Source organism: Lactuca serriola, chromosome 3 (genome assembly GCF_051521515.1).
Source record: "Lactuca serriola cultivar US96UC23 chromosome 3, Lser_US96UC23_V15, whole genome shotgun sequence".
In the NCBI taxonomy this organism is placed as follows: Eukaryota; Viridiplantae; Streptophyta; class Magnoliopsida; order Asterales; family Asteraceae; genus Lactuca; species Lactuca serriola.
Window position 1 is genome coordinate 105,220,985 of NC_136410.1, and position 26,486 is coordinate 105,247,470.

Below are 26,486 nucleotides of genomic sequence, written 5' to 3' on the forward strand. Positions count from 1 at the left end.
GCATTGAACCTATTGTAATGATTATGCACAAAGTCAGAAGGACTTGACAACAACCATTACAGACCATTCCAAAGGAGATCAGCTCCTTGGGAACATCCTTCTTGCATTAAGTTTCCTAATCTTAAACAGATTGAAAATTCTAACTTTGAAACATTTCCAGATTCCATTTTAACTTATCCCTTCTGAACAAGAGTTGCCTCCTTACAGACTATGTCAATATGGTCCTTCCAGAATTATCACTATACTTCCAACTGTCCTTGAGCACCCAATCATTGGTAAACCTTAGATTTTCCTCGACAATTGTTTAATCCTTTTAGTCATATCCGGTTCTAAACCTTTTCCCTTCTTAATGCCCTAGGCATTTGGAAAATTTTAGAAAGGATGAATATAGCACATGTAATCGATCCTATATCCGAAGCACATGGGAATCGATTCATGATGTCTCACATAAAGACTAAATCAGTCTTTTGCTATAACATTTCCATTTCAATTTGCCAAGTTCTCATAATTCAGATTATGAAAAGGGATGTCGTAATCATAATCGAATTTTAGAACGCAAATAATGGACCCATATACAGAATTTCCTTATGTTGAGCCATTCCAACATGAAATTCATATATATATCTTTGACTAAATGATTAAAACCTCATGATCTAAGCTTATAGATTTGAGATGAAGTATAATTTCCTCTCCCTTAATTATAGCAAAACAACTCTTTCCTAATTGAAACTTTTGTTTTCTATAATTAACATTGCTAACTTGCAATACTTATCATAATTATCATGCTCCCACTAACATGATGATTATTAGCATAACACTTATGCCCCTACTAGCTTTGACATGTACTCAGAAATCAGCTGACTTTCTTACCAAAGTTCAGATTTCTGATACTAGATTGTTTTGATAAAACTTTATCAAAATCATACACCTTCCCTTAGATAGCACACTTGTGTATCTAAACAATTATGAAGAGGGATGTCGTAATCATAATGGTTAGACCTTTTTGCCACTTCTCACAAGTCCAGGTTAGTGTGCCGGTTAACCACACACGCTCCACTAACGACTTTGAGAATGCAAATATCACAATTGTTATCTAGCTAAAATCTACTTAGTGAAAGTGTTTCCTCACCATCATTTTCATGAATTAGAGAGAAACCTTATGACACTTAGATTTAATGGTGTATGTGTTCTTATCCATGTGAATTGTCAAAACCATAGTCACAAGACAAGGATAATGACAAATCCAAACTCATATGGATTGAACTCAATCTTAACTTCTTGCCACCTAGCAGCTCAAGGGCCTGCCATTGCTTCCAAGTTGTTGTGCAACACATTGAGAACTCTAAGAACTCATATGCAAAGCCAACTTTAACTGGAATGGGCACAGAATATGTCAACACGATAGGTTATAAACCTCAAGTCGTGTGCTAGTGATGAACTTCAGGTTTATTCTTGATTAGTTCTTGAGACTTTCAAGACCTTTAAGACTCCCACTATCCTCTTGACATATAAGACTCCCTTGTCAAATATCCAATAGATAGTGTGGATTCTAATCAAGACAAACACTTCACAAAATTGGCCTAAGTTGGTCTTTGTTTTATCCAAAACATCACAACTTACCAATTTCAAATGTACAAGAGTAGAAAACTTTTACTCTTACATTTGACAAGTGTTTTAAACCTTCTTTAAGACATGTCACTCAAGTTACAATCTTGGAGTATGACTCTAAGACTTGTATTGGAACGAAGTATGACTCATCTTCTTGATTTAACCACTTCAACAATTCAAGTTCCTCTTCTTAGTCATAAGAATGCACTAAGATTTCCTTAGAGAACTAATTGTGCTATGGTTTCTTAATCATTAAGATGATCACAAAAACTGATACTAAAGTACTCTCCCATCTTTTTAGATTTGAGAAACTTTTATCCTTCTGCCTAATTTGATTCTTCTTATTCGCTCTGCCATACATTGGAACCTTTTCCAATGTCTCAGAATTACACTTAAGCTTGTAAGTATAATCATATTTACTGAGCTTTAGTAAACTATGACGAATAGTCATATCAATCTTTTGTGGTGGACTTGACCAATGCACAAGAATGTGTACTCGATCCCTTAGTCCTTCACTTGACTCAAACATCCATGTGAACAAGTAATTAGTCTTAATTTTCCAATACTTGAAAGTTCTCATTCATCATGCTATACAACTTGCATGATTCCAAGTTCCGGTCCAAATGAAACTTAGGTGATGAGAATCTTTCCTTATTTGGTAAATTTAGAGATTACCACAAATGAAAGAATCAATTTCATATTTCCACTCTTGCTATTAATGGAATCATATAAGCAACAATTTTTCCTCAAATGTCATTGTAAGGATATTTTAAAATAAATAAAATCTAAAATTTTCTTTTATTTTAAAACTTTGCGGAAAAACTTATCCTTACAATCCATATGAAAACTTGTTGTTATCTATTCCTAAACAATATCTCATAACTCCTAAGAAGTAGCTCAAGAATCCGATCTTCAAACTACGCGTTAGAAATCCATCTACGCGATCAGATTCAGCATATTCTTTCTTTAAGCTTCTTTACTTTTCTTTGATTCTTAAAACATCAACATGTGACCCAGTCACATCATGTATCAAGAATCTCAGATTAGAAACTTAGCAGAGTTAGATAGTCGACTTTACCTGAAGTAGAGTCAAACTTATTGACTTCAACATCCTTAGGTAAATTTGGCAGATTCGTAACCAATGCCCCTTTCTTTGGCAATATAAACATATGGACCCTTTGATAATGGTACACGGGACTATCACAGACTTAGCTTTTCTCTTTACCATTTGGTCAACCGAGTTGACTATGGCCGATCCCTTTCCACTGGGAAGAGAGAGCTTTACTAGATATCCAATGTCATCATTGTCAATGTCCATAAAGTTTTAGGAATTTGATCTTATCAAATAGATAAGATCATTAAGGGTCTTGTCATAGTCTGTTTCATAGGTGTTCCAAAAGAACTCACTGTGTGACTTAGAAAGTGATTGAACCACCAACTTTCTCAAGACTTTGACACCCAACTCTCCCGGCTTGTCAATATGTGACTACATCTCCAAGATGTGACCACACATAGACCTTGCCTTGCCAATAGAGCTCGAGTGACCTTAAACTTTTCAAGAACTTGTGGGTTAAGGAGAATAATTTGAAAAGGTGAAGAAGTATTATTTCCAAGGGACATCATCTTCATTTAGGAAAGCTTGTTTCAAGAGATTTGGGAAGATCATAAATGTCTAAACCAAACATTTTTTGGGAGATATTCAAGATAGTTGATCTTAAGTCCTTAATATAACACCCAATATGAAATATTAAGGCTAGGACCCAACAAACTATTTTATAACTTAGAACAGGTATGTCGTAATCCAAGCTATAAAATATTTGAAGGTAGGTGAATGACGATTCACCAATTTCCACCAAGATAAACGAAATGTATTATTAGGTTTTAATTGGTTTTTGAAACTCCTAGATCTTTGAGATTCATTGAACTGTTCAATGGCATGTTTCAATCTCGAGTGTGCCCTTCAGGTTTTGTGACTGGGATGCCGAGGATCACAAAACAAGGTGTGAAGTAACCATGCAAATTACTTGGTACCCTTAAGTGTTTACCCCTCAATCGATGTGTCGGTTAACCACACACGCTCCATCGATACTATGATAAACATTAAGTTACCCTTTACCTACCTTGTTAAATATGAGTTAGTGTGTCGGTTAACCACACACACTCCACTAACCGACTTAAACAAAGTGCAAAGTGTAATTTCATGGATTATCACCTTATTCACATTTTCCTAAGTAACTAAGATTGGGTATTATTAAGAGTTTAGTTACTTAGTATTTATCATTAATATTTTTAATGAGGGGAGAATTCTAGTCCTGTCAAACCCGTTCGGCTAACGACCCTCCACCAGTCAAGCAAGCGGTGGGTGAGAGTGGACACCCATTAAGTTGCCATTTTATAGGCAACAACCTTATACCCACCTTATAGACCGGCTTCGTGAATGAGGCGTACTAGCGGTAAGACTGACTTTACTCTTATACATACATACATATATATATATATATATATATATATATATATATATTATTAACTTATAATATTATAAAGTATAAGGGTTGAATTTTAACTTTTAAAATTCTAAGGGCTAACTTGGAATTAAAGTATTCATAAGAGAAAACTTTACAAATTCCAAAACTTGAGGGCAAGTTTTGAAATTATTCAAAACTAATTAATTTCATAACTTATGTGTTTAAAGTAGTTTTAATCCAAAAACTCTTCAAGTTCCATAACTTGAGGACAAGTTATGGAAGACTTTAAACTAATAAAAGAACTAACTTTTCTTTATTTTATAACTTATGGATTAATTAAGGTTACACTTTTTGTTTTTTTAATTATTATTTAATGAAGAGACTCTTGGTCCTCCATAACTTGAGGACAAGTTATGGAGTCATAAAACCATTTAATTAGAACTAGACTCTTCATTTTTTTGTAACCTTTGCCAACTATTATGAGTTTTTATGAAACTTAAATGTGACTTTTCATATAACTTGAGGACAAGTTACAAAAACACATTTTAGAATCAACTCTTAGATTAATTTGGATTGAAAACAACTATTTCACTCAACTTTTCTATTAATCTAAGCAACTCATAAGAACAAGATAATTCAAATCAAACTTTTTTCATGTAATTAGTCTAAACCTTAAACTAATACAAAACATGAATCTATTAACAATTATCTTTGAAATTGGATTAGCATGAACATTACCACATCAAAAACAAGTTTATAAGTCCAAAAACATCTTAGGGTAATGTTCCTAGTCCAATTCTAGCCAAAAAAAAGTCGAATTTATGATGTCTGGGGGTCCAACTCATCGAGTGCACGAACCAACTCGGCGAGTTGGATGCTTTTTGCCTTGGACTCAGCGAGTCCATTCATGGACTCGGCGAGTCTGCTGGGCAGACAGCATCAAAACTCAATTTTCCAGCTTCTTTTGCAAGTATAACAAGAAAACAAGCCTAGGCTCTGATACCACTGTTGGGTTTTGAGCATTCTAACACTCCTAAGTGTACATGCAACCCTAAATACCTTGGATCTATGTTTTTTCTATTATACATGCAAATAAGAACCTCCAAGGTATTATCCTAATCTAGCATATAAAATAATGAATATAACAAGATAGAATACATACCTCTTTCATGTAGAAAGTCTTCATGAAGCTTGAGTGCCAAGTGCCCCAAGTGTGACACCTCAAATGGTTCACACAACACCAAATACACTTGGAATAACTTGAGAGAAATCTACAACTCATGAAATCAGCTAGCCCTTCATTACTCACACTAGTGGCCGATTTTTGTCAAGAATAAGATCTTTATATAGTGTTACAATTAGGGTAAACCCTAATTGTCATGACTTTCCATTTCCTTGGATCCATGGGTTCAAATACACCATGGAGCATCCATGGACCATCCTATGGGATTTAGCCCAACTTGATTATCCATGGAGCATTAGCCCACTATACAAGTATGGATGATTTACACAATCAACCCATATATTTAATTAGTCTTCTTTTGATCACTTAATTAATCCTAGATTAATTCTTGATCAATACTAATTAAATAATCTTATTATTCTTATTATTAATATACTAGAACTTATAATATATTAATAACCATAAGTATCTTATTTCTCTCATTATAGTCTATCCAAGTGCATGATGCCATGCAACCCAAATGGACCATGCCAAGTCGGGTCAAGTCTTACCAATTATAGTTATGGACTTAGACATTAATCCAACAGTGTCCGCACCGCTAATTTCCATAATCAGTTGCATTTGAACGAATTGTTGGTCTTCTTAATTGAATACCTAGTTCTCCCCAACTCAGGGTTCGAACCATCACCAAGTACATCACACTTGACTCTTGGAACGTACTAAACAACCACTTAATGATACTCCCGATGGAAACCAAGCGAATCCAAATGTCTTGTAATTCAGACAAGAACCTCAGAATCCTCCCAACTTGACTGCCTCAGGTTATCTCGAAACCTCAGACTAACACACCATCGAATACCTCAATTGTTCCGAAACAACCCTAACCCTCAGTCTGGAATAATGCACTATCACACACCTTATCTCTGATTCCTCGACCAGCCTCCCAACACGGGGATCATCATCAAAGCACGAGACCTCACTCTCATAACCAATATTGTCACACCCCCGAACCAGATGGCGGAAACGTCCGAGGGCTCACGTGACTAAATTTGAATATCATCACAATGAATATACATGAATCATAAACATCACCATGCATTAAAATATTACAACTGACATTGTTCACATCAAGTACATTGTTTTAACATTTCAAATCCATAACATAAAATGTTTGATATTTTTCAAAAGCACAACACCCTAACATACTTGATACTACTCCTCAGCTTACCTGTTACCTGAGAATACAAGTTATTTTGAAAACGGTCAACATATGGAATGTTGGTGAGTTCATAAGCAGGTTTGATATGAAAATGTTTTGTGTAGTTTGTAAGAAAACAACCCAGAAAATCTGAAATTTTATGAAAAGACCATTGTTTATATAAAAGTGTGAATATCCGTAAATATATGCATGATGATTTCAAAACGTGTATAGTTGAAAAACTTCGTATTAAAGGTACCAGTGAAAAATGTTGAACTTCCCTGGAAAACCCGATGTTTTCCGAAAATAAAAAAAAATATCATATAACTATTCGAATTGTTATCCCATCTCGTGAATGATTTTGATTTACCTTGATTACTTGATTAAAATTGAATTTATTTATGTGAGTCGTTATAACCATGCATGATAATGACTAGTTCGTCTGTCTTGGCACTCTGGTGAACGCCGGAATGGATCTTAAGATTTTGCCACCCTAGACTGGCGAGTCTAACTGTAGCGAACAGCTGAGGTGTGGGGGAGTCACCCCCGTATAGATCTATACACAAACTCTCACTCTCCCTCTAGGAGACTTTGATTATAACTACAGACTACGACAGACACACGTTGGTGCCACCCGTTATTACTCACTAAATCCCAATTGAATTTGATTACTGATATGAGCATATTTAGTCATATAATTCATGCATTATCTTAATACTTTATGTTGTTTTTGTCTCATTTAATGAACCAAAGGTGCTTAATTAGCTTAAATATTTCATTTTCAGTAACAATTACATGCTCGGATGGAAAAGGAAGTGGAACTAGCAATTGGAAGCTTGGATCTTGGATTTTGAAGAAAGAAGGATGTTGCTGGACAGCTTGACCCCTCGTCAATGTTTTGACCATATCTCATGAACCGTAACTCCGATTGACGAGATTCAAAATGTTCTGAAAAGTAGACACAATTTCGGACGACTTTCGTGTTTTGAGAAAATGCTGATTCGAAACGTACTCGGCGAGTAGGGTCGATTACTCGGCGAGTTGTATCGAACTTTCGCGATTCTGGACGCGCTGACTTGCCGTACACGAGTTTTAAGTGATGTACTCGGCGAGTAGGTCACTGGACTCGCCGAGTAGCCTCTGTTTTGTGAAAATCTATATAAAGGGACTTTCAGATCGATATCAGAGGATGGAGAGAAACCCTAGGAGGCTGAGAAACGATTAGAAGTGCTGCTAGGTCGTGAGGGACTGAAGAATCAACCCTACATTCAATTGTGAAGAGAATCAAGACAATTTTGGTTTATTCTTAGTAACTTTTTGATTTGAATCATGTTTACATACTTTGATTTCGTTTTTTAGTTTATGTTTACTGCAATCATGAGCTAAAAACTTATTCTTCTGTGAGGGTAGACAATTTTGTGAACATGGATTGATTATTTGAGTAGGATTAATTTTAATTGGTAATTATGTTTAGTTAAGCTTGTTAAAGAACCTTATGTGTTGACAATAACTATTCTTCTATTAATAAATTAGTAATTAAGTTGTATGAACATCTCTTAGTTATTAATTTCATATGACTTATTGTGACCACATAGTTGTATGTCTAGGAATAACGAATGTGAAACTAGAATTAACTAGAAGATAGGTAAGTTAATGTGTGAGATTGTTTGATGAACATCAGCAATAGGTTAATTGAAGGGTCAATTTAATTAACCATTACAAGTCTTACTTAACCCGAATCAATAATCTAGGAAACTCATTAATTTAGACAACTGGCCATTGCTTGAGTTAACTTGTTTTCTAAGAATTAGGAATAGCGAACGTGAACCTAATTATCTTAATCGGTAGCCAATGAAGAATTAATCTGATACATTAAAATCATCCATGGGAACAAATGAGTCGTACCTAAACAGAAGTCCTCTTTACTATTGAATTTAGTTGGTAATTAATTGTTTTAGTTGCTAGTTAGTTAATTTGTGTGTTGGTTATTCTAATTAAGTTTCTAGTCTTGTAAAACTAGAGAAAACCCCCTTTTTGTTATTTGTTTTATTTAGATAATATTAGCATTTATTTTAATTGTTTACCGTTCCCTGTGTTCGATACCCTACTTGCTTGAACTATATTACTAATCGATAGGTACACTGCCTTTCGTGTGTTTATTTTGTGTCTAAGTTAGTAGGATTAAAACTAGTTGGTTTTACACACATCAATTACTATTGATTATCGACCCGTATTTGTTTACTTGGATTGACGATAGACCTAATTAACGAGGAGAAGAGGATTACAAAATCCTACTATTCCCGCATATTATTTATGTCTATTGATTATATGAAGGACACGCTGGCCTATTTTGCATTTGATTTACTTGGACCTTACTAGCAATGCTAATGGGCCACTAAGGCCCAATAGCACTTAAAAGCCATTGAGGGTCCCTTAAATATGAAATTGGGTCATAGAAGGTCCAATAACATTTATTATTATCCCTTGGACCCAAAAATCATGTTAATGGGTCACAAAGGCCCAACAAGCATGATTGGAATTTTCAAGCCCAAAGATTTGAATGTTTACTTGTTTTAGGTGTAGTTTAATTGTTGGAAAATTTTATTGGGTGATTGTTAATTTCGCACCGGAACAAGGCCGGTCGGTTATTTTTAACGATGTTTGGAATGTTACGTATTTTCATCTTTCCATTTTCATGAATGGTAGTTTGGTATTTTTATTTTAACTCAAATATCTTAAAAATAAAATAATTGACTCAAAAATCTTGGTTTGAACCCCTTTCAGCCCTTTTTTGGTAAAATTGACAATTTTAGTCCTTTATAAAAAAAAAAGACATTTTAAGCCCTTAAACCATTTTCTTGACACTTTTGACCCAAAGATTTGTTCAAGTGATATTTTCTTAGCTCAAAACTTATTCTTTGGCAGTTTCAGCCCTTCCAGAAAAGTATTTATCGGTTAAAGCCCAAACTTTTGCAACTTTTACAATTTTGGCCCAAAATCCAAAAAGTTTACATTTTTTATCCTTGTTTGGAAAATACATCATTTTAACCCCTGAAATAGTTTTGTTTACCATTTTTACCCCCTATTTTTAGAATTTTATCATTTCACTCCCTTGAAAGTTGAAATTTTCACATGTTATGGCTTAATGGGTCAAAAAGCCCAAAATTTGGCCCATTAAGCTACAATTTACACTTCTAGCCCTTAAAAGAGTATGATATCCATAAAAACATTTATTTTTACTGGTTTGACTCTTTTAGTCCTTAAGAAACTGTGAATGACAATCTTTCCCCAAACTTTTGCTTATTTGACAAAAATAACCCAATAATGAGTCTTATGTTGTAACATGTTTATTTTAACCCTGATATGGTATATTTTTCTTAACTAGTTATGTGTAATACACCCTAGATCACATATTTTTCCCTTATGAACTATAGATCTCGAAATATCTTTCATTTTTGGCACATATTTACCACATATACACATGAAATCACACATAGCACACACATACACATAGATCTACACATTTTACTTGTATTCTCCCCCATAAAACATATGAAAACCGAAAATAGAGGGGTATGAACTCACATTTCTTAGTTTTTCTCGGTTTGACGAAGAAATGGGAAGAGTTTGATGCTATTTTTCGGCCCTAGAAAGCTTTCTTGGGTTGATTTCGAACTTAAGAGGTTCTAAGGAGTAAATCATGAGAATTGTGTGTCTTAGGAAGATGTTTTGATGAAGTAAAGATTCTAGGTTATGGATCTAAACAATAACTTACCAATGATGATGATTATTGTGGAATAACCTTCTTGAAAAGCCCTATATCTCGAAATTTTGGTGGAGGAAAGGAAAGTGTTCTTGAGAGAACTTGGAATGAGAGTTTGAAGTTGTGTGGGTGTGTTCTGCTTGTGTTCTCGGCCGAAGAAGAAAAAGAGAGGGGAGAAGAGAGAGAGTTGCATGGATACATGAGTCTTGTATGGTAGTATGGGATGTAATTGTTTTATTATTTGTTGTGTAATATGGAGGTCGCACCTCCAAAGTCAACCTCCATTTCCCCTTTTTTTATATGTTGGCCGAGAATGGGCTAAGGAGAGGAATGTGTTGGGCCTTTTTGAGTTTGTGTCCATAATATGGGCCCAATTTGATGGTTTTCGGCCCATTGACCCTCTTAGAGAAATTCACGGCCCAATATTCATCAAGTATGAGTTTTATGGCCCAATTATGAGTTTCATTCTAGGCCCAATATGGCCCAAAATGTTAAAATAAATGGAAGTGGGTCCAATTAGAGCCCATTTAAGAGTTGTAAGCCCAAAATAGTCAAATTGGAAGCTTATTGGCCCATTAGGCCTAATATGGAAATCCTAGTCCATAATGGACTTAAACCAGGATTTCTAGGGTTTCCAATTCTTTGTTGACTATTTGAAGTGCTTGCATAGAGCATTTGATGGAAAATTTGTTGTTATTGAATAAGCATCATACGTGCTTTCACATTTTGGGTTCACCAATGTTATCATTGTTGTTGTTAAATGGTATAGAATTCCTAGTTGTGACAGATACACAACATAACAACGAGAGCCACTGCCCCGATATGTTCCTCTTAACCACCTGAAAATGCTGCTAAAAGCATGTCGCACTCATAAAGGCACCTTCCTGGGTCTCTTCCATCTTAGCCTCCACCAATGACTCCACGGTACTAGAAATACCTCACAGCAAACAAACTGCCCACATACTCTGATGAAAAGGTCACCACCAATGCTATCCCACGGGGTTTACCTCCAAACTCTGAAACCGGAAACTCAATATCTCCTTCGCTTCTCCTTGAAATGGAAACAAAGCAACTCTTGCCACAGAAGGTGGCGTCTCATCCATCAGTCGATGGCTCATCTCAGACCTCGATCCTTCAATAAGCATCATCTCTACTCATCCCTGAGTCTTGTGACTCCAACTAACATCTCGCCAATAAAATTCCTCGGAAACGAACTTGATTTCCCTTTCAGGGTATATTCCATTAAAATTTACTCGACATGGCCCTCTAACCCCACACTCTATCACATCTGATCTAAGCCTGATTAATCACAACAGAAATAATTGGCGAACCAGAAACACTAACCGCTACGAATCATGATACTCGAACCATATGATCACCTCTCAATATGCTACTCAAAACCTCTGGTATGCTCCCTATATCGAGTATAGGTCCTCTGCTTTCAGTAGTACGGGCCCATGCTACCTGCCACATCTACCCATACTTTCCACACGGTCCATCCTAGAGTTCCTAAATAGCTGCTCAACCTTCTCGATCACCATTCCCGTTAAACCCGGTCGCTCCCCAGCGAATACTCTCGTCTATCAGCATACTCAACTGACTAAGGTTACCCCCTTGGCTCTTCCTAGGTTCTCTCACTTCTCTGCCATCAGCTGCTGAAGAACACCTTATGACGTCAGCCATCTACCTCCTGAATATCGTCATATTCACTTGGTAGCTGACTCCCATCATCAAGAGTTCCACAAAGCACGAAGCAAGCAGCATTCGGGCATCAAGTAATCTCTACTAACACGTAAAACCACTCTAGGTTACAACTCCACTTGCTCTACTTACTCAAGAGATATCCCGAACTCAAGCAACTCTACCCCTAGCAGGTATCTAACTACTCTCTCAGTAGGCTCCTCTAATGATCATCTAGATATTTCCCCTAGATTACTCCTCTACTTAGAGCTCTCTCTCTCTCTCTCTCTCTCTCTAGGTGACTCCTGCTAGATACTCTTACTCAGCACATACTCAAAACCACATCACAAATAACAGCAACTCCTAGGCTAAGGCATCACAAATCATGCCACTCTAGTCCTAAAATGTAAAATACCTAGACTATCCTCTATCATGCATAATATCACAAAAATATCTCATAACACAAAAGTAGGGTATTTTGGGAAATCACAGTTCGGGCTCTGGCTGATTGTACACACTGCTCCTTCTCGTTTTTCTCTTAGAAAATCTTGCTCATTTTAGAAAAATCATTTCCTTTGAAAATTTCTCTCAAATCCTTAGTTTGAGTTCAGATTTACCCGAAGGTGCATCCGAATCCCTCAAACCAGGGCTCTGATACCAACTTGTAACACCGTAAATTTTCAAAACAAAATTTTCATTTATAAATCGCATAATTCTCGTAACACATTTCACAAATCCCCATTTATTTAATTTACAAAACACATCTTTGTAATTATTTAATTAATAATACAGCATCCTCGAACATAACTCCTTCTCTGGTGTGTACAATCAAGCTAGTGCCTTCCTGCGATCCCGGTAAGAACCTGAAACACATAACACATAAAACGGTAAGCACGAAGCTTAGTGAGTTCCCCAAAATACCACATACAACACATTAGCCACTCGAGGCTATAATTCTGTAAGACCCTCCGGACAATGTGTCTCAGTGGGACCCTCCAGTCCCACATCTCTGATAGACCCTCTGGTCCTAACTCTGTGGATCCTCCGATCCTAACTCTTTAAACTCTAAGTAATACACAGCATAAATCACAAAGAAATAATGCACGATATCACGATACACATATAAGCACATAAGACATCTCTATCACACAGAATACCACTCATGGTAAAGTATAATGAGAAGACTCACCTTGGATGATGAACAACCTCTATAAATGTTGCTGCCACACACCGACCTCTAACTCTGTGCCAAACCCACAATTATCCCAATTAGGAACTAAGGGCAAACTCTCACTCATTAGGACTAAATGTAGCCCACTAACCAGCCCATCAATGACCTAAACCCATTGGGCCTACCAAGGCCCAATAATAAATGGGCTCTCCCGAGGCCCAACTCTCACATCTAATGGCAAGCCCAAAGCACATATATATAATCCTCTGGTCCAAGAATCTATAGCAACAAGCCCAACACTCAAGGCCCAAAATGATACTTTTTCCAAAGGCCCACAGTGAGGTTACGCTCGGCGTACCTCTCTTGGTACACTCGGCGTACTCGCGCATGCATGAACTGATCGGGGACACCAAACCAATACACAGGGCGTACTGGATCTTACGTTGGGCGTACACTCAGTTTTGCTTAACTCCACTCCCTTGGTCTTATCCCGTTAAGACCTTAGCTCATTTCTCAAATCTTGACTCCCTAATATCTCTTACTCCATAAAGTCAATGACTTTAAGCCTTTGCATGGATGATTTGGTCACAACACATAAAACTCTTACTCTCTTAACTCAAAATACTCATATCTCATGCATGGGTTGATTCTCACATTCAAAACCTCATCTTTATGGATTCTCTCTACTATAAACACTTAAAAGGACAGATATTAAACTCTGGAGTGCAACAACTCATAAATCCTCAAGCTTTGGGATCAAAAACCCTAAAATGGACCATATTATGCACAAAACAAAAGGATGGGAAAAGCTTTGAGCTGTATACCTTCAAATGAAGCTTCCAACTCAGACATGCTCAGATCCAAGGCCTGGACTTCTCACTCCTTCTTCTCCAAGGCTCCTTCTTTACTCCAAGATCACACAAAATCACTTAAGGCTCTCAAATTCACTCACAAGCTTCATGAACGGAGGGTTAGGGTTTTAGAGGTTTTATTGACTGAGGATGGTGGCCAGGAATGAGACCATCTCATTCTTTATATAGGGACACATCCAAAGTTAGGGTTTCCACTCTGTTCCTAGTACGCCCAACATACTAGGTGGATCCACTTAAAAATCACGCTCATGAGTACGCTAAGGGTACACATATGTACGCCCAATGTACTCAGTTGTCACCTTTCTCAAATAAGGGACTTATCCTTCCACAACTTCAAACTTCCAACGCTTCCTCGATGTAACCTCGATTCCCATGAACCTCATACCTACGGAAAAGTGACGAGATGCCATACGCTTCTAGCAACTCGTCGCAACCCCAAGACCTCCTCATACCCGGTTTGCAGCCCACGAACCCTAATCACGGACGATCTGAAACAGGATGTTACAGGTAAGGCCCATGAAAAGGGTTTGGGCCTAATTTGGAAAATTGGGCCATAGATGGACTTTGTATGATTACTTGGTTTTGGTCCTTGTAAATGGGGAGTTTGGGCCTTAGTCTTGGACCAAACTATGCAAGGGGTAAAGTGGTATTTTTACCCGCTAGTATGGATTGTTGATCATGGTTTGAGACCCAAATTTTAATTAGGTGTTATTTTATAATGATAGCTCGGGGATTCGTCAGATTAGCAGCCAATGATTTTCCTGTGAGATCCAGCAGTCGAGGTGAGTTTCCTCACCATGTATAGCAGGTCAAAGGCACCAATGCTGACCCATGATCTGATATGTTAGAATACTCATTGTATGTGTGACAATAGTATGTGTATGTGTTTATATGTTTACTGGGCGAGACCCGATGATTATCTTGTATGTTATTACTTGTTATGTAGTATGAATTGTATGTGGGCGGGGCCCGTTATACTCATTGGGCGGGGCCCGTTATGTGTTTTATTTTTGGTATGTGGTATCTTGGGGAACACACTAAGCTTTCTACTTACGGTTTTCAGTTATGTTTCAGGGACTTCCGACTTCATGGGGAAGAGCTCGGGATGACTACATTGCACACACCACATGGTTTCTGCTTTTGGGATATTACTTTTATTGATATGATGTTTCATACATTTATTTTCATTTGGAGTTGTATGGATAGTGCTTTGGAATACTGTTTTATTTAAATTTAAAATGAAATTTTTAGTCATATTTTGGGACGTTACAATCAAACCATTTGATAACGTATAAAAAATTGTTCATTTTTGGTTGTATAGAGTAACCAACCCATTATTAACCGCACCGACAAAATTATATGTATTTATATAAATTAGAAATTATAGGTTCGATAAAATTATATTTTGTTATATAATTACAAATTATAGATATATCATTAATGTACAAGCCCATTTATAACCATACAAAAATCAACTAATCCTCTGATTTTTATAAACTTCTATGGTGGAGATCTGTTTGGTTCAGGATAAATGTTTGCACTTTATCACTTTGCATATCGAGTCTATATGTTTCAAATTTGTAAATTTAAAAGGTTTAATGGAAGAGAAAATTCATGAAATAACCAAAATTGAAGGGGTGTTTTAAGCATTTAACCAATAAAATTTGAGTTTTGGAAAATAACCACGACATCCGCAGAGAGGGTTATACGAATTGCTTTAAACCACTGATTAACGATTATAGTACCAAGGAATTGACGTGGCATCACTAAAAGACAAAAAAAATATGGTGGGATCCACAAAGAAATCAACAATTCCGCAAAGGTGTTGCAAGGATCCGTAGAGACGGCTCTGCGAATCTGTCAGAGATGTGCAACTACCATTTCCTTAGAGAATTTAAACTTCCACATAGGGTTAAATGTATCCGCAGAGCCACCTATGCGGAACCATGATACCCACCATATTTTTTTGTCTTTTAGTGATGTCACGTCAATTCTTTGGTACCATTCATTGTTTCTTAGAGGTTTAAAGTGATCCGCAGAGCCCTTGCTACGGATCTCATGGTCATTCTACAAAACTCAAATTTTATTGGTTAAATGCTTAAAACACCACCTCAATTTTGATTATTTCATGAATTTTCTCTGGAATGCCACAGTAGTTTGAACATCACATTTCATAAAGCTTTGCTAATAGAAACACTATCAATGTAATGTTTTGTTAGATATTTTAATTTGCTGAGTTCATTAATTTGTAGTCTATTAGCTGGATGTTTATGTAATAGACTACCATAATATATATTCATTTTTTTTATTTTCTTTCTCAATATACTTTTAATTTAATATCATTTTAATTATCATGGACAATTAATATTAACTATAAACCAAAATCATTGACTGATATGATTAAATCTACTAACATGAACAAATATTAACCAATATCCAATAAACATTAAATTCATTAACTATAAATGAACAAAACTGTTCCATACACATCTCTACCATTATATTGGAGGAATTATAGGTAATGATCTATTTGTTAACAGGAAAAAAAAATAAACAAATAAATAAATAAATAGTCAATGTGGATCATAGTTTTTTTTGGCAATATTATTTAGATTTAATATATAATTTTTGTGTTTTCAATTTTGTACAATTAAGGGTGGAAACGAGCCAAGTCGAGCTCGAGCTTGACCAAACTCGACTAAGGCTCGTTTAAGTTATATGAGGCTCGAGCTCGAGTTCGGCTAGATTCGTGCTTTATTATACTGAGCTCAGCTCGAGCTCGTAAAGAATTATATAAGCTTAGATCGGGCTCGAGCTCGACTCGTTTTTTTTTTCTAGCATGCCTAAATAAGCTTAAGCTCGAGTAGAGTTCATTAAGAAGCTCGTTTACTAATACCCTAAATCCTTAATTCCCCAAATATGTTTTTTTAATATATAAAAATAATAATAAACTATATTATATATAAGTTTGTTTAGGCTCGCGATTCTAATCAAGCTTAGTGACAAAGGCTCGAGCTCAAGCTTGTTTAATAAACAAGTTTAATATTAAGCTCGAACTCGGTCCGGCCTCGTTTAAAATCGGGTTTGAGTCAAGCTTTTAACGAGCCGATCTCAAGTAGCTTACGATTAGCTTGACTCGTTTGCACCCGTATGTATAATTGATATTCTTCGTTCAATAATTTTTTTATTTCACATCTTAATTATACTTAAATCTCAAATTCTTATTATTTTGTTTCATTTTAATCTTTGATTTTAAATTTATACGATAATAAAATATTTATTTTAATACTACTGTCAAATAATATTTCTTTTAATATACAACACATGCCCAAAAAGAAACAAATAATGTAAAGAATTTTCTAACATTTTATAAAATCTTCTTGGGACGCATGCGAGATTTTGCTTACTATGGGCACCGTTTGTGGGGGTTGGAGGAGGGAGAGTAATTTGATTTAGTGTTTAACTTTATTCTATAGTCCTTTTTTCGTGGATGTAAACATGTTTTAAAAATAAAATATACGGTGTAGGAGTAGAGTTAATTTTTACAAAACGATGTACGAAAGGTAAAAATGTGGAAAATGTTGTTGTCCAAATTTGCCGGATTTGTCTGAAACTGATATTTTACAAACTAGAGGTTTGGAAAGCATCGTTGTACAAAGTAGGGGGTGGAAAGTGCCAACATAGGAAAGTCATGTGGCCAAAATCTGAAATAAAAAAGTCCTGTGGCTAAAATCTAAAATAGAAAACCCTTGTGCGAAAAGTGTGAAACAAAAAAAATACCATTCCAAGCCCCCTTGTGCCCAAATATCAAACAGAAATTTTTTGAGGCAAATGTATAAAAACTGTAAAGTGTAATTAGGAATATTTGTTTTAATATATATAATAATATGATAAATTAGTTAATTTGTATAAAATCTTTTGAAAATAGCCAAGCATAAAGTTTTATGATAATCTTGTTTTATTAAATAAAGGTAGTAAATTTTGATACGTCAAAAGAAACAAAATATATTTAAAAGATATCAATAATTATGATTGTCATTTGTCAACTTAAAGAATCGTGACTTATCACTTTAGTGAAAACAAAGAGTCAGTTACAACTTACAAACACATTTCGATTTAATATGTCAACTAATCAAAGAACCTATATTTCCTTTTGCATTCATTGTATTTCTTTCTTTTAAGCTATTACTTTTAAACCATTTTTTCTTTAACTTGATTTTTTTAACATATATATATTTTTTTAAAGCTCAGTTTTTTTTTTCTTATTAATTTTAAAATCATTTTAAGTGGTATTTTAACATGAATTCAATTACATCAAATAAAATAGATGGATTACTCGAAATCGAAGCAAAATAGTAGACAATAATAAAAACGAATCAAACTAAACTTAACGAAAATAATAACAAAAATCAAGAACCGTTTTAATCATCGATGCCATGTGCAATGAATAGAAGAAATATAGATCAAGGGAATCTAATCACGTAAAATTGCCACAAATTTTCCTTAATATTTTATTTCAATTTTTTTTTTCAAAGATGTTCTCAATCCTTTTCATCATCACACACCCAATATTTTCTTTTTCTTTTTCTTTTTCTTTTTCACTTTTATTTCTATCTATAGATAACGATAAAGTGTCTTAATAAATTAAGTCATGTCATTTGACTTAATCATTAAGTCATTAATTTTTAAGCCAAAAAAAAAAAAAAAGCAAAGATACCACTTTTAATATACCAAAAGAATAACAAGTTTGATTACAATTTCTTTTCTCTAAAACAACAAATCTCATTTACACTCCACAATAACAACAAACATTAATATTAATATATATATAAATATATGTATAGGAAATAAAGTTAAAACCCCAAAATTGAAAAGAAAACATTTTTCATTTTTCAAACAATAAATTTATGAAAATAATCTTTTAATGAAAACCCCTGGACCCACGAGATTGATAGAGTTCCAACCTACCTTTGGAGTTCTGTAAAAGAGACTCCACCATTTCATCTTGAATCAGTAAAGATTGCTTGGAAGCCCATTCAAGAACAGTAAGAACTTCAGCTTTTGCAAGATCTTCGCTATCTGGAACATGAAGCGCAATGTAGCATAACAACACCAAAGCAGGGGTTTGAACCATTTGTTCCCCAAAGTAGACTAACTGAACCAAATGTTTAGCTCCTCCATGACTGATAATCGCTTTTGAATGATCAAGATGGAGGTAGTTTTCTGAACATGCGAATCTTGTTAAAGCTATGGCTGCTGCTTTTGTTATCTCAGCTTCTCTTTCGTCAAGAAGTTGAACCAGGGGTTGAATCATTTGTGATTCGGTTGCACGAAATGTTCTTGCTAAGTTTCCGATGGCGTTTATACATGGAAGAAGAAGTTTTGAGTCTGCTTTTTCTATGATTTTTAGGAGTTGTTCGATTACAGCTTTGCAAGCGGGAGCGTTTGGTTTGAAAGCGGATCTTCTCAGTTCGGAATCTTGTTCTGCTACACTTGTGATCTCCATTAGCGCCATTGCAGAGTTGTATTGGACGTCTTCTGGACCTTTTTCTAAGAGAACAGCGAAACAAAGTAAAGCTCTTGATTCTGTTATGCTTCTACAAATGGCGGAGTTTCCTATGGCGAGATGCCAGAGTGCTTTTGCTGCCATGGCTTTCATGTAAGCTTTTGTTGCAGGATCTTCTAACTCTCTTCCTTTATGTAAACTGTTGGTGGATAATGAGACGCTTGGGTGATGATGATGATGAGTTTGCTTCTTGATTACCGTTTCGGTTTTCTGATTCCCGTTCTTCATCGCCATTGTACTGGCTACAACACTATGCATCCTGAATGGTTGTTGACTGTTAGGACCAGTAGGATGAGAAACTCGAGTCTTATCATCTTCATCTGTTTTGTTGGTTTGATTCGTGTTGAAGCCATTGGAGTTGTTGGTAGTGTTATTGCTAGCAAGAAGAACAGCATGAATCGAAGTTGGTTTATTACTGGTAATAGCGTACTTACTGTGTTCTTCCACTGTTTCAAATGCCAAATGCCCAACCAGTAATCTCACAATGTTATGCTGTGCGAAGAGATCTTGACATTTAGGGTAATGTGAAATGAGCTCTGCAACAGCCCAGGCGACGACGGCTTGCACCTTCATCGGACCTTCTTTGAGGATTTTGACGAAAACGGAGCATACACCGGCGTGAATCATGTGTTCAACGCTTTCCGGATCTCGACCTAGTAATCCGATTGCTGACGCCGCATTCTCTTGACCTTCTAATTTCCCCTCTTTCACCAATTTCAGCAACGGATTGACTCCGCCTTCTTCGATTATCAACTTCCCGTAACGATCGTTATCACGCGCCAGCGAGACAAGCGACGCCGCAGCGTCGGACCGGTCATCTAGGGTTCCGGTGTATAAAATAGCGATCTGTTCCCAAATCAGACACAAAATCGGTTCGTTAGCTGCTATAGGAGGTAGACCTAGGTATTCATCGGTGGAATTATTGGGCGCGGAGACACGGAGGAGCCACGAAACGTCGCCGATTGAGTTCTCGAGTTGAGACGACATCTTTCGGAAGGCAGCAGCGGGGATGATAGTGAAAACACGCTTGACGATTCCGTTATTCCGGCATTTAAGCACTAGAGATAGTGCTTTATCAAGCACTTGTTCTGTATCATCGATTATACGTTTGGTCGGACGTTCGTACAGATCGCTGCTGGCACGAGCAGCTTGTCGGAGGAGTCCAGCGAGCTTTTCAGTTTTGGATTTGAGTTCAGAGCAGTCTTGTTTGTTGATGCAGGCTTCATCTGCAGATTTTATGACTTGATCCGCTAACTGGATCGGTCTTGTGAGGATCTGTTTCACTATATCCGCCATAATCAATCACCGGTGTAACCACGCACAGCTGAATCTTGTGAACAAACGGAAATTTTGAGATTCCGGTCGCCGGAAATCAAGAGTAAACGGGCATTAATTTAAAGGTTTAGCAGTTTGCGCGAATCTATGAAGAGAGCTGGAAAGAAATATTGGACAAATGAAAATTGAGTTGTTGGTGACACAGGTGTGTTTGGAGTAGTCACAAAGTCAAAAAGTCAAAAACTCAAGAACTCAAAAGCCACCTTCCCTTTCTACAATTATCATTAAACTTTATTTATAGCCTATGTTTTAGTGAAAAAAAAAAATATATATATATATATATATATATATATATATATATATATATATATATATATATTTAAAGACAAAACTGTAAAATTGGTCCTTGTGGTTTATAGAAATCTGTGGATATGGTCCAAAAAGATTTCGGCTTACATGGAATGTCCAAAATCGAATATTTTCGGTGGTTTTAGTCCTAAAATTAAGAAATTTATGTGTTTTTGGTCCTAGGGAAGCCTGAAAGGACGATTTTACCCTTCTATTTTCCTTTCTGTATTTTTTGTATTTTTATTTGAATCTTTTATCAATTAAAAATAGAAAAGAAAAGAATGGACCCACTTCTCTCTCTCTCTCTCTCTCTCTCTCTCTCTCTCTCTCTCTCTCTCTCTCTCTCTCTCTCTCTCTCTGATGACCAAGAAGATCACGACTCAAACTCTTCCTCTCCTTCCGTATGCTCCTCCTTAAACCCAATGACACCACTATGATCCTCTAAACTCGTGGTCATCGGCACCATCTTCGGCCACAGCTACAGCCCCATTGGTTCGTAATTTATCCTAATTAGCTCTCGAATGCCATAATTCACCAGAATCGATTCAATCCATGAGTGTGGGTGTTGGCTTTATTCCATCTTTCCGATTTGAATTTGGCGGCGATTCTGAACCCAGATAAACCAATTCATCTCATGCTCAAATCGATTTAATCTATGAAGGCATTATTGATGGACCAGATTCTGAATCTTTTCATCTGATTAATCTGGATGGGTTTCTTGGTCAAGAAGAAGATAGGAGAGACATGGAAGTCTTACCATTCAATCACAGGTTCAAGGTCCAACTGAACCAGATGAATCGATTTGAATCGATTCAACACAGGTCTTGTAAATTCTAGGGTTTACTGACATGGATATTACAAATCTAGGGCTTGTAAAGTTAATATTCAAACCTGCAAATTGATTGTAGAGTATGTGTATGTGTGTGTATCTATGTGTGTGTTCGTTAGTGTATATGCGTTTTGAATCAGGAATATGTCGATAGAGAAATGGAAGATGATGCAGGTTAAAGTAAGATTTTGCATGTGAAAGGGAGAGGGGAAGATTGCAACGACGATCTTGGAGTTATGGTGCTCATCGGAGTTTTGGTGTTCGCCGGAGATCTTGGTTTCTAACGAAGCGCACACACATACAAATTTTTTGTTTTGAATTTTTTCTTGAGTTGCAGGTTTTGTATGAGAGAGGAAGAGAGGGGCAAAGAGAAAGTCAAATGGAAGAATGATGGGGTTATGGGTTGCTCTTTTTTTTTTAATTTGCAAGTGAAGAAGAAGAAGAAGACGAAGAAGAGAGAGAGAGAGGGAGAGATAGAGAGAGAGATAGAAGGGGGAGAAGGGGGTACAGTGGGTGGAGTCGTGGAGAGGGGTAGGGTGATATTTTTTTATTTTTTATTTTTTCATAATTTTTTAAATACTAAACTCAATAAAAAATGGAAAAAAGAAATAATACGGGTAAAATAGACATTTCAATATTTTCATGACCAAAACTAAAGAAAAACCTTGATTTTGGACCATCCATAAAAGTTGGAAACTTTTTGGACCTTATCCAAAGTTTTTTTGAATACTATAGAGACCAATTTTTGCAGTTTTGTCTTTTTTAAATGTTATGTTTTATTGATTTTGATACATATTTTTCTTTTAATTAGTTTTTTCATTTGTCCTTTTCATATGTTTTCTTAGTTTAAAATTCATATATATATATATATATATATATATATATATATATATATATATATATATATATATATATATATATATATATATATATATATATATATATATATATATGCTAAATTATTCTATAAAATTGCATAATAAATGCTCTACATTCGGCTTAATGTTATGTTTTATTGATTTTGATACATATTTTTCTTTTAATTAGTTTTTTCATTTGTCCTTTTCATATGTTTTCTTAGTTTAAAATTCATATATATATATATATATATATATATATATATATATATATATATATATATATATATATATATATATATATATATATATATATATATATATATATATGCTAAATTATTCTATAAAATTGCATAATAAATGCTCTACATTCGGCTTTTTTCCTTCTTATTTCAAATTTCTTAAAATTAAAGATTAAGTCACTCATATCATGCATCTATTTATCAAAGGGTTTCTAGTCCAACAGTATCAGGTAGTGTCTTCCCTTCTTGAAGTCGAGGGTTCAAGTCCTGTCGTGGACATAGGTGGAATTAAATGTTAGTTTAGGTGTAGATTATATATTTATATTTGCTAGTTTAAAAAAATACATCTAACTGATTTTGTTATTCTATTTTTATTTCTTTTTAATAAACTTGTATAATATACAAGTCTCAAGTATAGTCATTTAAGATTTTAAAATTAACAAAAAAAAAAGATTATATCGAATGAAGAGTTTTGTACAAGATTAAAGTGTTTCTAAAATATTTTGATATTTGGTTGTTAAAAAGGTATTATTCATTTGTGTGTTTTTTTAAATAACTACCTAAATATAGTAAATATATAAGTATAGTAAAGATAGGTTAAATTGCGTCAACTTTTTGAAGTACTCCAAAAATTTCAAACCCATTAATTACTAAATCTAATTCATGTTTAACTAAACTTTTTGTACAAAACTCTTCATATGATATAATATCTTTGGATGTCATATGTTCATGTCATGATGTGGCTATTGGATTAATGTGTCTAAATTTATAACTAAATTGTTATATATTTGTAATTAGAATGAAAGTCTTTTTCGGATTGTCCTCATAACTAGTAACCGAACAGAATAACATTTAAAGAGAGAGAATAATTTATTAATATATTATGATTGATATGTTAATTGGAAATAGTAATAATTAATTAAGAATTAATTAGAATTAATTTTGATTAATTCTGGGTTAATTAGAATGAATTAAAAGTGTAAGGACTTAAGTTATAATTATTCAAGAGTTGAACAAGGAAGGGTTCCAGAATCTTCTTTGATGGGACAGTTTTGAGGAGACCCAATTAGGGTTTCTAGAAGCCTCCTGAAGATAAGGAAATTGGATAACCATCTGAATTTGAAATATTATTATTATATTCAAGATTAAGGTTTCGAGAGTTTTCTATTAGCTATAAATAAGACCCTTGGGTACTTATGTCCGTCCAACACACCTACTAGAAGGATAGTTGAAATTTTCCTGTCTCATCCTCTCTCCTCTTGTCTTCTAGTTGTTAAGGTTTGGGTACAAGCCATTGGAGACACTAAACTTTTGGTGCTAGCTTTCTGAAGCGTAAAGGAATGAATCAAGAGATTTATTTGCTATAATAAATTTAAAGGTATGTAAATCCTAATTCCATGTTTTCGACTTAGCTAGGGTTCATGAGAGTTTTTGTTATTCTTGTATGTTGCCTTCAATGTGTTGAGACATAGATCATTTTAGGTTACATGTGCCCATCTTAGTTGTGAAGTGATTTTCTGCATTGTGCATATTGTTGTAACCTAAAAATTCCATCAGTGGTATCACATATATCTGGTTGTCTAACATTGAAAGTATATGAGTTGAATCGAAGAAAACTTTTTTTCGTTAATCTACTCTCACGACGTGACACAGCCTCTGTCATGATGTGAGTTTAGCTAAAAACCAGAATTTTGGGACTTTTTGCCTAATCTGATTTGTGTGGTTATTTTTCATGATATTTGATTTGAATTCTACCAAAATCCGATTCTTGCATGTCTTAGATAAATAAAATAAAAACCTTAAATTGTAACATCCATAAAATTCACACCAAATTTAAATTTTTTCAAATCATAAATAAAAACCATATAGTATTGTTTACAAAATGTTTTCAAATCATTTTCCATCAGAGTGTCCCAAAAATCATAACATAAGGATGAAGAGCGATACGGTCACGCCTTCGCCTTTCCACGGTCTCCTGAAATACCTGAAACAGTAAACTGAAAACTATAAGCCCGAGGGCTTAGTGAGCTACCCCCAAAATACCAACACCACACTGACAATACCATAACAGTAATAATCAATCAATCAACATGCATACTGGGCCATCGGCCTGATTGGATCGCCCTACCGGGCCTACAGTCTGTCTGGATCTATCTCGAGCCTTCGGCATGACTGGTCTGCCACGTGGGCCTACAGTCTCCCCGGAACGTTCATAGGGTATGTTAGCCTTCAGCACAAAGCAGGACCTGAAGTGATTTGAAATCGATTTAAAGATCAATTCACGTAAGAATTAAGAAAGAAGAAATACGATGAACACGAGAGTAAATATAATCTTTGATCAACTCATATTATGCTTTTGATTTTACAGAATACAAAGGAATTCTCTGTAAAGAATATGTAAAAAGTTAAGTTCTCACTTAGTACAGTCTCCTATTTATAGGCGTACAAAAGCATAACAAAATACTAAGGACTAGACATTAAGACTATTCATTAAAATGCCTTAGTAAATATAACATTACATCCGAAGACTCTACTTACGAAGATTAGAGATCCTTCGTAACCATACAACTAACACTTCGACTTATTACAACATTTATACCCTAACAATCTCCCCCTTTGGAATAAAGGTCGAAGTCTTCATGAAGTAAGTAGTTGAACAACATACATCAACACTCTTCGGATTTCCATGTACCAAGAGATAACTTTCTTTATCTCCTTCTTGTCTCCTTCTGAATTCTTCTTGCAATGATTCATATGAACAATTAAGTTCGTATATTGCGAGTTTGTATATCTTTCCACTTCAGAGGTTTGAAACAAGAATCTCTTGGCTCTTCCAGCTTTATCTTTTCCAGCGAAGACAATCCCCAATGGCTTTAGACATATTTCTCCGTCTTTGTACTTTTTCAACTTAACCTGCTTTTTCGTAGGAGCCATTGGTGCTGTAATGCCGATGCCTTTGACAGTAGCAAGTTCGACATCAGTTTGAGCTAGGCATTAGAAATAATTCTCCAAGAAAATCTTTATATGCCTACACCCAAGACTGAAAACATCTGGTTTTGTTTCTTGGAGAAAAGAGAAGGACTTGTCTTTAAGAATCAGAGCAATATTGATGAGATCGTAAGTGTTCATCAATGGAAAGTCCGCCACAGTGAACTCTTGTATCTTTCCACTTGCTCTTGTCACAACATATTTCAAATTTTGCAACTTCCCTTCAAAAATAACATCCCTTTTTATGGATATCACCTTCTTAATCTTCTCCAAGTACCAAACTTCTTCTTGAGCCTTTGCTAACACAGCATGAAATCTTATCTTCATCTTCTTTCCCTCTTCGACATCCATAGACTTTGTCTCTGCTTTAAATTATGGCATGACGAACATCATCTCGTTGATTGGAAAGTCGAGTTGACCATAATCAGTATTTGTCACCAC

The 26,486-nt window shown here is 35.2% G+C and overlaps 1 protein-coding gene across 1 annotated transcript; it reads right to left on the reverse strand.

Moving 5' to 3' along the window:
- Positions 1-18,642: 18,642 nt before the first annotated feature.
- LOC145092993 (uncharacterized) lies at positions 18,643-21,038 on the reverse strand. Its single transcript, XM_079031021.1, has one exon. The coding sequence runs from the start codon at positions 20,800-20,802 to the stop codon at positions 18,862-18,864; it is 1,941 nt and encodes a 646-aa protein (XP_078887147.1). The 5' UTR covers positions 20,803-21,038; the 3' UTR covers positions 18,643-18,861.
- Positions 21,039-26,486: the final 5,448 nt, after the last annotated feature.